Source organism: Mastigoproctus giganteus, chromosome 6 (genome assembly GCF_048544385.1).
Source record: "Mastigoproctus giganteus isolate SK-2022 chromosome 6, ASM4854438v1, whole genome shotgun sequence".
Lineage (NCBI taxonomy): Eukaryota > Metazoa > Arthropoda > Arachnida > Uropygi > Thelyphonidae > Mastigoproctus > Mastigoproctus giganteus.
The window spans coordinates 213,835,904-213,848,013 of record NC_143580.1 but is presented as its reverse complement, the minus strand read 5'-3'; the positions used below and the strand labels follow the sequence as shown (position 1 = coordinate 213,848,013).

General features: G+C 38.0%; 1 protein-coding gene across 8 annotated transcripts in view; it reads right to left on the bottom strand.

Annotated features, from left to right (window-relative positions):
• Window positions 1-12,110, bottom strand: part of Ufd4 (ubiquitin fusion-degradation 4-like) — a 729,475-nt gene that overhangs the window by 190,686 nt on the left and 526,679 nt on the right. For all 8 annotated transcript variants that reach the window (XM_090376711.1, XM_090376719.1, XM_090376714.1 and 5 more), the window contains one exon: window positions 8,341-8,497. In XM_090376711.1, coding sequence (XP_090232837.1) covers window positions 8,341-8,497 — 157 coding nt within the window. The remainder of the gene's footprint in view (window positions 1-8,340; window positions 8,498-12,110) is intronic.

Below are 12,110 nucleotides of genomic sequence, written 5' to 3'. Positions count from 1 at the left end.
AAGCAACCCAGAAGTTCAGTTTGGGTATAAACTAAACATTTTCTTTAATTTTTAAGGCAAGTGGTTATGCATTCACTCAATTTACACTGTTGATTTAGTAATATCATACAGATTCATTTCGTTGTATTCTCTGGTTAGCTTATTGTAACTGATATGAAATGAAATAAAATGACACCAACCATTTCAAAACTAAAAGTTTACCGAAACCATAACTTTCACTAACAACTTTGTAGAGAAATAATACAAATAAAATACAACATAATGAACTGATATAAAGCACTTCATGCTATAACTTTCAACCACCCAAGAGTGGCCTTCTTTAAAAGCATCTAATACAGCCTAATGCCACTTGAAAATTATTCCTCTACTCCAACCTGTGCCACCTAACGATCTGCATAACAACTTCCCTTCCCTGACTATCTATCAACTCTACTCCTAACATTCTGCCATAAATGGCAGTTTTGTAGTACAGGTCGACCACTAATCCGGCAGCGTTGGGACCTGTGGGGTGTTAGACTAGCGAGTTTGCTGGATCACCTGTGGTTATTTTAGCACATACATTTTACACAACAGCTAGCCACCCCCTTCTACCTTTAACACGTTGACTGCCAAGCTAGTTTAAGAAAAAAATTCCCCAGGGGCCAAAAAATATTTAGGAAATAATTTGATTAGTAATTCTAAAATAAATATTGTAATGTCAGTGTTGTCGTTTCTCCGCTTAAAATATATAAAAAACAAAAAAAGTCATTTTTTTTTATGTCGCATATATGTGGCCAACATGGCCACATATGTGATGCTATTACGGCATACACATGAAGGTCGTTTGTGATTAGTTTATTGCAAGCGCTGCAATAAAACTAATTACGATAAAATAAACTCTCAAACATCGCAATAAGTTTGTCAATATTGTTAGAGATTTTGTGAAAACAAGTTCATTAGCATGCTGTATTATCCATCATATTGTGTTGTGTTTTTCCGCAAGTTTGTATAAGTGTGTTGTACAAAAAAAAAAAAAATCTAAAAAGGAATGGCTAAAAGAAAATTACTAAGATAAGAGGAACTGAGAGAAATTTTTGGAATTTACAATTAAGCAGAGTTAAACTTTTCACAGACACACCGCTGTCGAGTTTTTACAGAAGTTCAACTTTATCTGTTCTGGACAATGTATGGTGTTTGCGCTTTACAACACGAGAGGCACTTCCTTTATGCATTGGAACCATGGCTGGAGCTAAATGTGAGCAGGTTATAATAAGAATAAATGCAAAAAAACAAGTGGGATGGCTTGCCAGAGTTCACGAGTTTGCACCAACAGCTGATGCTGCAACCAATGCCACCAAAACAGTAGCGGCAGGTCGGTGTGCCTACCTGCCACTACTGTTTTGGTGGCATAATTTTATAATGACCTACGTTATATCATTATATTTGAACATAATTTCAAATTATGTTGCGAAAATTATGTCCGAATTAGCGGTGGAACAAGATTAATGATGGTCGACCTGTATTACATTTCCCATCAAGGGTGTATGAAAGGCATCCTGTGTTCTTAATTAGCATACCCTCTAACCATTTGTTAAATGATGGAACTCTTCCCAATGATTCCACGTGTTACAAATTGAACGAGAGGTCTTTTTTTTTTTAACCAAATTTAGTCGATTTATTAACCAATTGTTATATTAAATTATCTTCTATATGTAGATTATAGACCTAGTCAGGATCCTTAGTTTATTCTAAATTGAGATAGCGAGATTTGGAAGCTAATCAATACTTGCGAGTCCGTAGAAGTACAGTTCGTGAATTCCCGCCATTTTTACACGATAGCATAAGCTTAGTGTAGTATAGTGCATAATATAATATTGTCAATTAAATTGTACTTTTAACTCTATATATATATATATATATATAACGACTTAATCGTAACAAATAATTAATACATAACTATAGTGGTACACGTGGCACGGAAGTTATATAAAGGGAACTCGTAGAAAACACTAGATAACGAAAAAATAAATATAGCGTTATAACTGTTTTGGGATATAACTTAAGGACTTAATTTTGTTTTGAAATTTTATTGAATTAAATCGGAATCATGACTCAGACCAGAGCAGCAAAGCAAAAGGCTCAAGCTAATGAGAGTGCTGTGGTTCAGGGGAGAACTGAGGGGGACAGTTGCCCTCTGAATCACAGTCTTTTAAAATGCACTGTTTGCTTGATGTTTGCGGAGCAGTCGGGTACGGGACATGATACTGCCAAGGGGAATGTCTTTGTGTGTGCAAGATGTAAGGAGTGCAAGGAAATCAGGCGACAACTCAGCCATCAATTTATTTCCCTCGAAGGAAATAAATTGATGGGCCCATCAAGCTCTCAGCCGCCCACATCAACGCCAGAGCTTGCACTTGGTCATCAGGCAACACACAGGCAGTCCCCTAGGCAGAATGCGCTGGTCCCACAGGAACTAGTAGTTGTTGGTGACTCTATTGTCAGGGAAGTGGGGAACATGCTTTGTAAAAAGGATAGGTGGAATAGGACCAGGGTATGTCTACCAGGGGCAAAGGTTGATGACGTTGTAGAGCGGATATCATCTTTTAAGGGCTCAAAAGGTGATATAGTTGTACATGTTGGTACTGATGATATTAAGAGTAGGAGACCGGCGGAATTACTTAGCAAGTACAGGTCACTGTTGAAAAAAAGCCGTGAATTAGGGTTGAATTTGAAAGTGTCTGCAATTCTGCCCAGACACGATAGGAGGGAGTATATGATGAGAGCCTTGTCGATCAATTCGGCCCTGGAGGGATTGTGCAAGGCTCAAGGGGTACAATTTTTTTCAGCCTGGACTGTACTTGTTAACAGGAGAGATTGCTTCTACAGGGATGGGATACACTTAAATAGAAAGGGTGCAAGAATATTTGCTGATGCTATTGACGCAGTGTTAGGTGGGTCGGAAAACTGCTAGCTTGAGGGGGGGGATACAAGGACTAATAGATTAACAGTAGCCACTGGCAGAGGTGGAAGTGATTCTTGCACTGCTTCTACTGAAATGAGCAGAAGCCTGAAAAACAAGATGCAGGATATTTCAGAGACTGCTGGGAGTCATTGCGGTACAAGTAAACACATGGGTTGTGTTAGGTTGCCAAGAAGACAAACAGGTGCATGTATACCTGCGTGTACACCAATGCTAGGAGTTTGGTAAATAAATTTTATGAATTTGAGGTATTGCTCAAAACATCAAAGACAGATATTGTTGGGATATCAGAGACGTGGTGTCACACAGATATAAGGAATGCGGAACTGGAATTTGGGGAATACAATGTGTATAGAAAGGATAGACAGGGGAGGAGGGGTTATGCTATTAGTTAAGAAACACAAAGTCCAAGGAAGTGAAGCCAGTCGACATCGATGGACAGGGCAGTGTCGAGTCAGTCTGGTGTGACATAAGCATAGGGAAATCAAAATTGAGAGTAGGAGTGTGCTATAGGCCTAATGACTCTGATGAGTATAATAAGATATTGTACAGGGAAATAGAGTGGGCCAGTAAATTAGAGTCTTATAATGGGGGATTTTAATTTCCCAGATATTGACTGGAATTTGTGGTTTGGTCACTCGCACACTAGCAAGGCTTTTGTGGATTTATTGGATGATTGTTTTCTACATCACCATGTTCGTGAGGCAACAAGAGGGAGCAATACTCTTGATCTGATTATCAGTAGTGATTCTTCATGCATTAGGAATCTGCAGATAAATGAACCACTAGGTGGCAGTGATCACAGTGTGTTGAAGTGGGATTTACTCAAGGAGGTAACTACCATCAGAAGTAAAGGGAAGGGTTTTTGTTTTCGTAAAGGCGACTATAGTGGTCTGAGACAGTCTTTAAATTCTATACAGTGGGACCAACTGATGATGTTACCAACAGCAAACTCAAAATGGGAAGCATTCAAGGAACTAATCTTGGAGGCTACCAGGCTTTACATACCAACTAAGAAATATTGTTCAAGGTTTAGGCCTAAATGGTTGTCAGATGAACTAATGAGACATGTGGCAGAGAAGAAAAATGCATGGGATACATACAAATTAATGGGTGACATGGAAGCCTATGATAGATATAAGTTGGTCTGTAACCAAGTCACAAAGGAGATTAGGCAGGCAAAAGCAGACTACGAAAAATCCTTGGCAAAGGATGCAAAGAAAAACAGAAAAGAGTTCTTTACCTATTTAAACTCAAGAAGGAAAGGGACGAATCAGATTGGTCCACTGGATATTGATGGTTCAACAGTTGAGGATCCTGCTCAGGTGGCAACAATCTAAACGAGTATTTTGCATCTACATTCACGCATGAGGAATTATTCAGGAAGGAGAATGATGTAGGTAAAGTAAACATTGGCAGTGAGCTGGATGATTTTGTAATAACTGAGAGGAAAGTGGAGGAGAGATTGTTGAGGATAAACATAAAAAAGGCACCTGGGGTGGATGGGATCTATCCAGTTATATTAAAGGAGGCAGCAAAGGAAGTAAGCAAACCCCTAGCCATAATTATGAGAGCTTCTTTGGACTCAGGGGAGGTACCCATAGACTGAAGATGTGCAAATGTAACCCCAATTCACAAAGGAGGATCAAAGGCTGACACAAGTAATTATAGACCTGTTAGTTTAACTTCTGTTCCAGGTAAATTAATGGAGGCACTGGTTAAAGACCCCACTGCAGGATCATCTAGACAAGAATTCAGTTATAGCTCAGACGCAGCATGGTTTTGTTAAGGGCAGGTCTTGCCTGATCAATTTGATTGGATACTATGATGTAGTCACAAAAGAACTGGATGCAGGGAATAACTTTGATATTATATATTTGGATCTTAGAAAGGCTTTTGATACTGTTGCACATGGAAGACTGCTGCACAAATTGGAGCAGTGTGGCATTGGAGGCAAATTGCTGCTATGGATAAGTGGCAGAAGACAGAGAGTGGTAATCAATGGACACTGCTCAACGTGGACTAATGTTATTAGTGGAGTTCCTCAGGGTTCAGTGTTGGGTCCGTTGTTTTCGGTGTTTATGAATGATATTGATGATGGGATATCAAGTTTAATGTCCAAGTTTGCAGATGATACAAAGGTTGGCAGGGTTGTTAAGGACACCACTGACGCTATGCTGCTGCAACAGGATCTGGAAAGGTTGAACAGATGGGCTGAGAGGTGGCAAATTAAGTTTAACATTGACATATGTAAAGTACTACATATGGGAAACTGTAACCCCAGAGCAACGTATCAACTCTGCGGTACTACACTGACAGTGGTGGAGAATGAAAAGGACCTGGGGGTAATTGTGCAGGCAGATATGAAGTTCTCTGAGCAGTGCAGACAAGCTGCAAGAGTAGCTCATGGTGTCTTGTCAATGATATACAGGAATTTTTCTAGCAGGGATAAGGAGGTGATTATTCCCTTGTATAAGGCAATGGTTAGGCCACATCTTGAGTACTGTATACAGGTCTGGAGGCCTCATTTCAAGAAGGATGTAGAGCTGCTGGAACAGGTACAAAGAAGGGCAACAAGATTAGTGAATGGAACAAAGGGTTGCTCTTATGAAGAAAGGCTTAAGTTTTGCAAATTACAGTCTGGAGACTAGGCACCGGCGAGGTGATCTGATAGAGGTGTATAAGGCTTAGAATGGTTTGAGCATGCTCAATGCCAATGGGATTCTTCATCTTGCCAGAATAATCAGCTCAGAGGGAATAAATTCAAATTGAGGAAGGACGGATGTTGGATAGATGTTCAGAAATTTGCCTTTGGCCAGCAGGTAGTTGGTTGGTGGAACCGACTTCCATCACTTGTTGTTGAAGTTGATAGCCTAAACAAATTTAAGGCTCAACTGGACAGGTATTTCGAGCGAACGGAGGGGTGAAATGGGAGTGGTGTGTTTTTTTTTTTTTTTTTTTTTGGCTGATGCTGAATAAGCTTGCTTTCTTGCATCATATGCCTCTACTAATGCTAATGCTAATGATGTACTGCAACTGCAGAATGGTCACATACAGCCTGCCCTATTTATGCTCTTGTACTCTATCCTGCAGATATCTCCCACACTCACCACTATAACGAGATTCACAGTTTGAACACTGAATGAAGTAACTCCTTCCACTTTGTTTAAATATAGAGAGACAACTTTATTTTTCCAAGAATATTTTCTAATTTCCTACCTGGCATCTTCATTTAATTTGGTATGACTTAAGAATTTTAGCAACCCTTTCAAACATGCCAGAACAGAATGGAATGTGTACTTCATTTTGCTGTTCAGTGTTACACTCGTATCCTGTTTTATATGTTTAATAAGGAACCTAGGTTAATTCCTTTTCTGAATGTTTGAATAATGCATAAATGCCCTATCTACAAGAGCCTGAACTGTACTTAATTTTACATTCAGAAGTATGGGCTGTATTAGAATTTCGTGAACTGTACTGGTTTTCAATACATCACTGTAGCAACTATAGACTACTCTCTCTTTACCAATATATTGAGGAAAGGAAAACAGTTATCTCTTTCATAAACTTAATACAACAGAAGTACAGCTATCTGGCATCTATAGGGATTGGAGGGTGCATCAGATTTTATTGGCACAAGATAGGCTACAATGTGCCAAAACCAAGTCATAAAAAATAAAAGCTCAAAAGGACAGAAAAAAGCATTTCAGTGACCTACATTATATCAAAAGATATTAATGAAATATGTAAAAATAAAAAATAGGTCAAAAAAAGTATGAAGAGAGATAAATATATTAGTGTTAAAAACATATTTTAAGTAGTTATAAACAAGTTTAATAATTTTAAATAGCTAAACACAGATGATCCATAGTCACTGCTTAGTCACTGCTGGTTAAAATCTGAATGTATAGGATTCAGTCAGGTGGACAAAAACAGTAACAGATATATGGTGTCTATTGGTAAAATGAGGAATGGATAAAACATGACAAACTGTTAATAACGTGGGGGTAGGCTGTTCTTCTGGATTTCTTTCTTGTTTCTTCAGCTTAAACCAACAATACTATCGTTTAACTATCGTTTAACCAACAATACTATGAAGTATTGTATTGCTTATGGTATTGTTTAACCAACAATACTTTAACATATTTAAAAAGACAATAGAGAAAGATTTGAAGAAACAAGAAAGAAAACAGCCTAATCTCAACCCTCCCCTCCCCCCACCACCAGCATACTACAGTGCTGGTCCTCATATCCTAAAAATTTTAATACAGCTGATGATTAACATTATTCGAAGAGTCTTATAACACATTAAATAAAACAGGGTGCCTGATTGTCTTTCATCTATCCAGTTTCAACACTGAACAGAAAAATAAGTATATATTGCATTCCAGCTTATTTGAAAGGGTTGCTAGAATTCATAAGTTGTACTAAATGAAATGCATACAGATTGCAGGTAGGAAATTAGAAAATATTCTCAGAAAGGCAAAGTCATCCCCTTCCTGTATTTAAACAAAGTGGAACAGAGTATCCATTCAGTGTTCAGATTGTGAATCATGTCATGATTCACAATCATTGATGAGTCATGGAGATGCTGGGAGCACAAAATATAGGATTATAATCCTATGTCTGTGTTATAAAGTCACATACAGTCTGTGTATGCTACAACTGTATAACAGTTGTAGCACATTATTCTGAGGAGTTGCATCATTTGATGCTCAGATTTTAGGGAAAAGATAAAGAAGTAGCAATTTTGCAAATTAAGAAGACAGAATATACTATGCATAGAACATGAGTAGAAGAGGCTTCCACACACTACAGATGGGAGAATGTAATACTACAACACTACCATTTATAGCAGGACTTTAGAAGAGTTGATAGATGGGGGTGGCAGGGAGGAGGGATTGTGCAATGGATGGACACTATACAGACCAGAGTAGAATAGAGGAATGATATTTAAGCAGTATCAGGCTGCATTAGTTTATGTAGAAAGTCACTTCAGTGGCTGGAAACTATTCTTTCAAGTCAGTGCATCATGATGTAATTTGTTTTGAATTGTTTCAGTACAATATCATTAATGAAAGTTATTGCTTTGGTAAACTTTTAGTTCTGAAATGGTTAGTGTAATTTTATTTAATTTCATATCAACTATAGTAATCTATCAAGAGAATTTAAGGAAATGAATCTGTATATACTCAATTTGGTTTTCTACACCTTTCTTCAAATATTAGAGATAATTCTCTAACAGAGAACGTGCTTCACAAAAATTATAAAAATTTCTGAATACACCTAACAAAAAAAATTTACCTCCATTAATAAGTTATTTAAAAAACTCATGCCAAATCACTAATTAAACTTGTAAGAATAAAATTTTGAAGTAATACCTGGTGCAGGAATTTCCAGATCTGTAGTTTGATTAACATTGGTACGTCCTGGACGAGGATCAAATGCAGGAATAAGTGCAGAAAACTGCCTCTTTAACACAAATTCATCATCCCAACTACGACGCTTACCATTTCTAACTTCATAACCATCTTCCTCCTTTTTGTAAAATAAAAGGTAAAAGAAAAACTACAATCAACAGCCAAATGGCATAATTACTGTGATTTATCAAATTTAGATGCTCCTTGTGTTGTTTTTTTTTTTTTTTTTTTTTTTGTTTTTTAATGATGTAAAATTAACAGAATTATATTTTAATATATAATATCAAAGCATAATTCTACAATATTCTATTATACAGGGAAGAAACTTGGACATTGAGAAAGAGTGAGGAGATTATGTAAGTGAGAACTCAGATGAGAATGATGAAATGGGCTGCAAGAATATCACTGAGAGAGAGAGATCAGAAAGGAGTTGGGAGTTGACCGTGTGTTGGATGAGACAGGAATCCCAACAAAAATAGCTTTTGAACTAAGATGGAAGAAGGGAGGTGGTAGTGGTGCAGTTAGGCCATGTAAAAGGTGGAAGGATGGAGTGTTGGAGTATGAGTAATATGGATGTAAGGAATATTTAAAGTTTTTTAATAAATTGTAATTTTAATATATTGATTTTAATTTTTAAAAAATGGTGAAAGGTTCAAGCCAGCAATAAGAGACATCTGTAACTGAAAAAGAAAGAAATTAAACAATCCTGTGTGAAATAACTCAAATGTAAGGATGACTATCATGTAGATGGGGGGGGAGGGAGAAGAATGGAGAGCACACCAGTAGCAAAACTGGATCTTTCCCACCTATGATACTAGCTTTTCAAAGTTAGCAGAAGAAATGAAAAGTGATCTCAATGGTTTTAGGCTGCGAGTTTTGTCTGATTCATGGATAGAAGCTGCTGGAACAATTACTATCAAGAATCGAATTCCTACATAAATCGGTCAACTAACGGGTGCCGGGCACTCAGGATGAAGGGTCCGTAGTCGTGAATGGTTGTTAGTAGTATCTCAAACAGAATGCTTTATAGTAACTGAAAAACGTTTCTAGTACCCCGGCTTGGCCGAAAACTGAGGAACTAACGAAAATGTTGTCTATTTAAGGCTTTCCATTTGTTGTGAATGACAAGGGTAGGAGAAGCGACTGGCAGGTGAGGGCCATGCAAGACTAAGAACAGGTGCTTCCCCACCACAACACTGGCTCTGAGTATCTCCTTGCCGGGACAACTCCAGCTTTAAAAATTTTTAAAAAGTACTTCTCATTGCAAAATTTATAAATGACCTTTATAGAATTATTAACTAACTATTTAGCAATCTTTTTGTCACCAAAAGGAGTTACTTAGTATAAAGAAGTGCAATAAAAAATTGTTTTTTTAATTTTAACACAAAAAGTAAATGATAGATTTCAATTGAAATAGTTTTCCCTTGATATCAGATAGCATCGAATAACAAATAGCTAATGTGATTTTTAAATTTTTAGCTCCATTAGCAATGGAAATAGGGGGGAGGGTCACAAAAATTACTCACGTTTTCCTATCTGGCACTGCCAATTTTAATTTTAAAAATATTTAATTTTGTTTTAAACATATTTGTTGAGCTCTTTTCAACGGTGTATAACAAGCTACAGATTGTCGGCAACATTTTTTGTCCCCTCTATTTCTCAGACAAATTTTTGTCAACAACAATCAACAATCAATTATGTTGGCCCACATGATGTACAAACCCATGCAAAATTTGAAGTCAATAGGTTGAGTGGTTCCAGAGATACAATGGTGTGACAGATGGGCAGACAACCAACCAAGTGACATTATAAGGGTACTTATAATGTCTGGCACTGCCAATTTTAATTTTAAAAATATTTAATTTTATTTTAAACATATTCGTTGAGCTCTTTCCAATGGTGTATAACAAGCTATACTGTTGTTGTTGTTGTTTTGGGGGCTTTACGGCGCAAGGACAGCAAAGGCCATAATGCGCTTAACTATGGTGATGTTAAATCTTGAATTGCGTCTGTATAGATGCTATTCAAATTTATATTGTGTTGTATAGTTTTATATGTTTGAGGAAATCAAAAATTTTGGACACATGTGGTGTGTCTCCTAGTAGATCAGAAATGCTGAGAGAGGTGTTCGTCGTGGGAAATGAGATAAACATAGCTTGTTGCTGAATACTGTACTTGGGACAATCAATAAGTAGATGGTGGACAGTGAGCTGAGTGTTGCAGTTTGTACACAGTGGTGGGCCAGTGGCTGCCAGCAAATAAAGATGTGTCAGGTGTGTGTGGCCTATCCTTAATCGGGCTAATACAACTTCTTCATGTCGGTTCTCACGGATACTAGATCTCCATGGTTTTAGATATTTTTTTATGCCAAGTAGCTTATCGTTGGCTTGATTCTGCCAGATATGTTGCCATAGTTCAAGGCATCGCTTATTTATAATGTACTTATAGTCAGATACAGGTGTAGTGAAGGATTGGTCTATAGGATCGGTAGCGGTTTTGGCAGCTAGGTCGGCCTGTTCATTTCCAGAAATGCCAGCGTGACCAGGGATCCAACATAACAGAACCTGTTGTTTCTTCTGGTTTAACTTGGTCAGAGTATTCCAGATCTGTCTAAGTAAAGGGTTATCATTTTTTGTATTGTGTTGTATAGTTTGGATAGCACTAATGGAGTCGGTATAAATAACGCTGTGGAGTATAGTTCTTGAGAGTGTGTAGTTTAAGGCCATGTGGATAGCACAGAGTTCTGCAGTATAGCTGCTACATTCAGTGGGGAGTTTTTTGGACAAAGTGATGTTAGGAAATACTGCTGCTGCACCAACATGCTTTTCAGTTTTAGATCCATCTGTGTAGATTGGTGTGTACTGGCCGTGCTGGGTTCTCAGTGTGACATGTATTTGTAGCAAGTTCTGTTGGGACATGGTGTGTTTTCCCCAGGTTGTGAATGAAAAGTCACACGGCGGTATATGATACATCCATGGCGGGACTGCATGAGAGGCAGTAGGCTGTATCTTACTCAGGTCAATTTGCCAGTCAACTTGTAGTGAGCGAAGACGTATCCCTGTTGGTGGGTTTATTGATGGGTAGGCTCTATAAAGGTTTTTCCCATTTAGGATAGCAAACACCATTCCAAGTGGGGTGGTTTGGATGCCCTTTGAGTTTTGCGGCATAATTTAATAAAAGCATTTGTCTCCGTAGCTGAAAGGGTGTTTCATGCGCTTCGGTATATAGGCTCTGAACCGGTGATGTACGGTACGTCCCCAGTGCAAGACGAAGAGCGCTGTGGTGTACAGGATCAAGCCAACGTAAAGCGCTTGGTCTAGTAGAGCTATATACAACAGAACCATAATCCAGACGTGACCGTATTAGTGCACGGTAGAGATTTAGCAGCGTGTAACGGTCAGCTCCCCACGTTGTGCCCAATAGAACTCTTAAAATGTTAAGCTTTTTAAGACAGTTAGTCCGGAGCATTTTTATATGATCAAGGAAAGTGAGTTTTTGGTCGAATATCACACCCAGAAAGCGAACACTAGGGACCACTGGTATGACCTGATTTTCTAGTCTAAATTCCGGATATTGGTGTAGGTTACGTTTTCTACAGAAGTGTATCCCAACTGTTTTTTGGTGTGAGAGATGAAAACCATTGTTTTGGGACCATTTAGCTATTTTGTTGATAGCACATTGCAACTGCCTTCCTATCATTTGCATGTTAGGCGAATGGCAGGCGATACTGA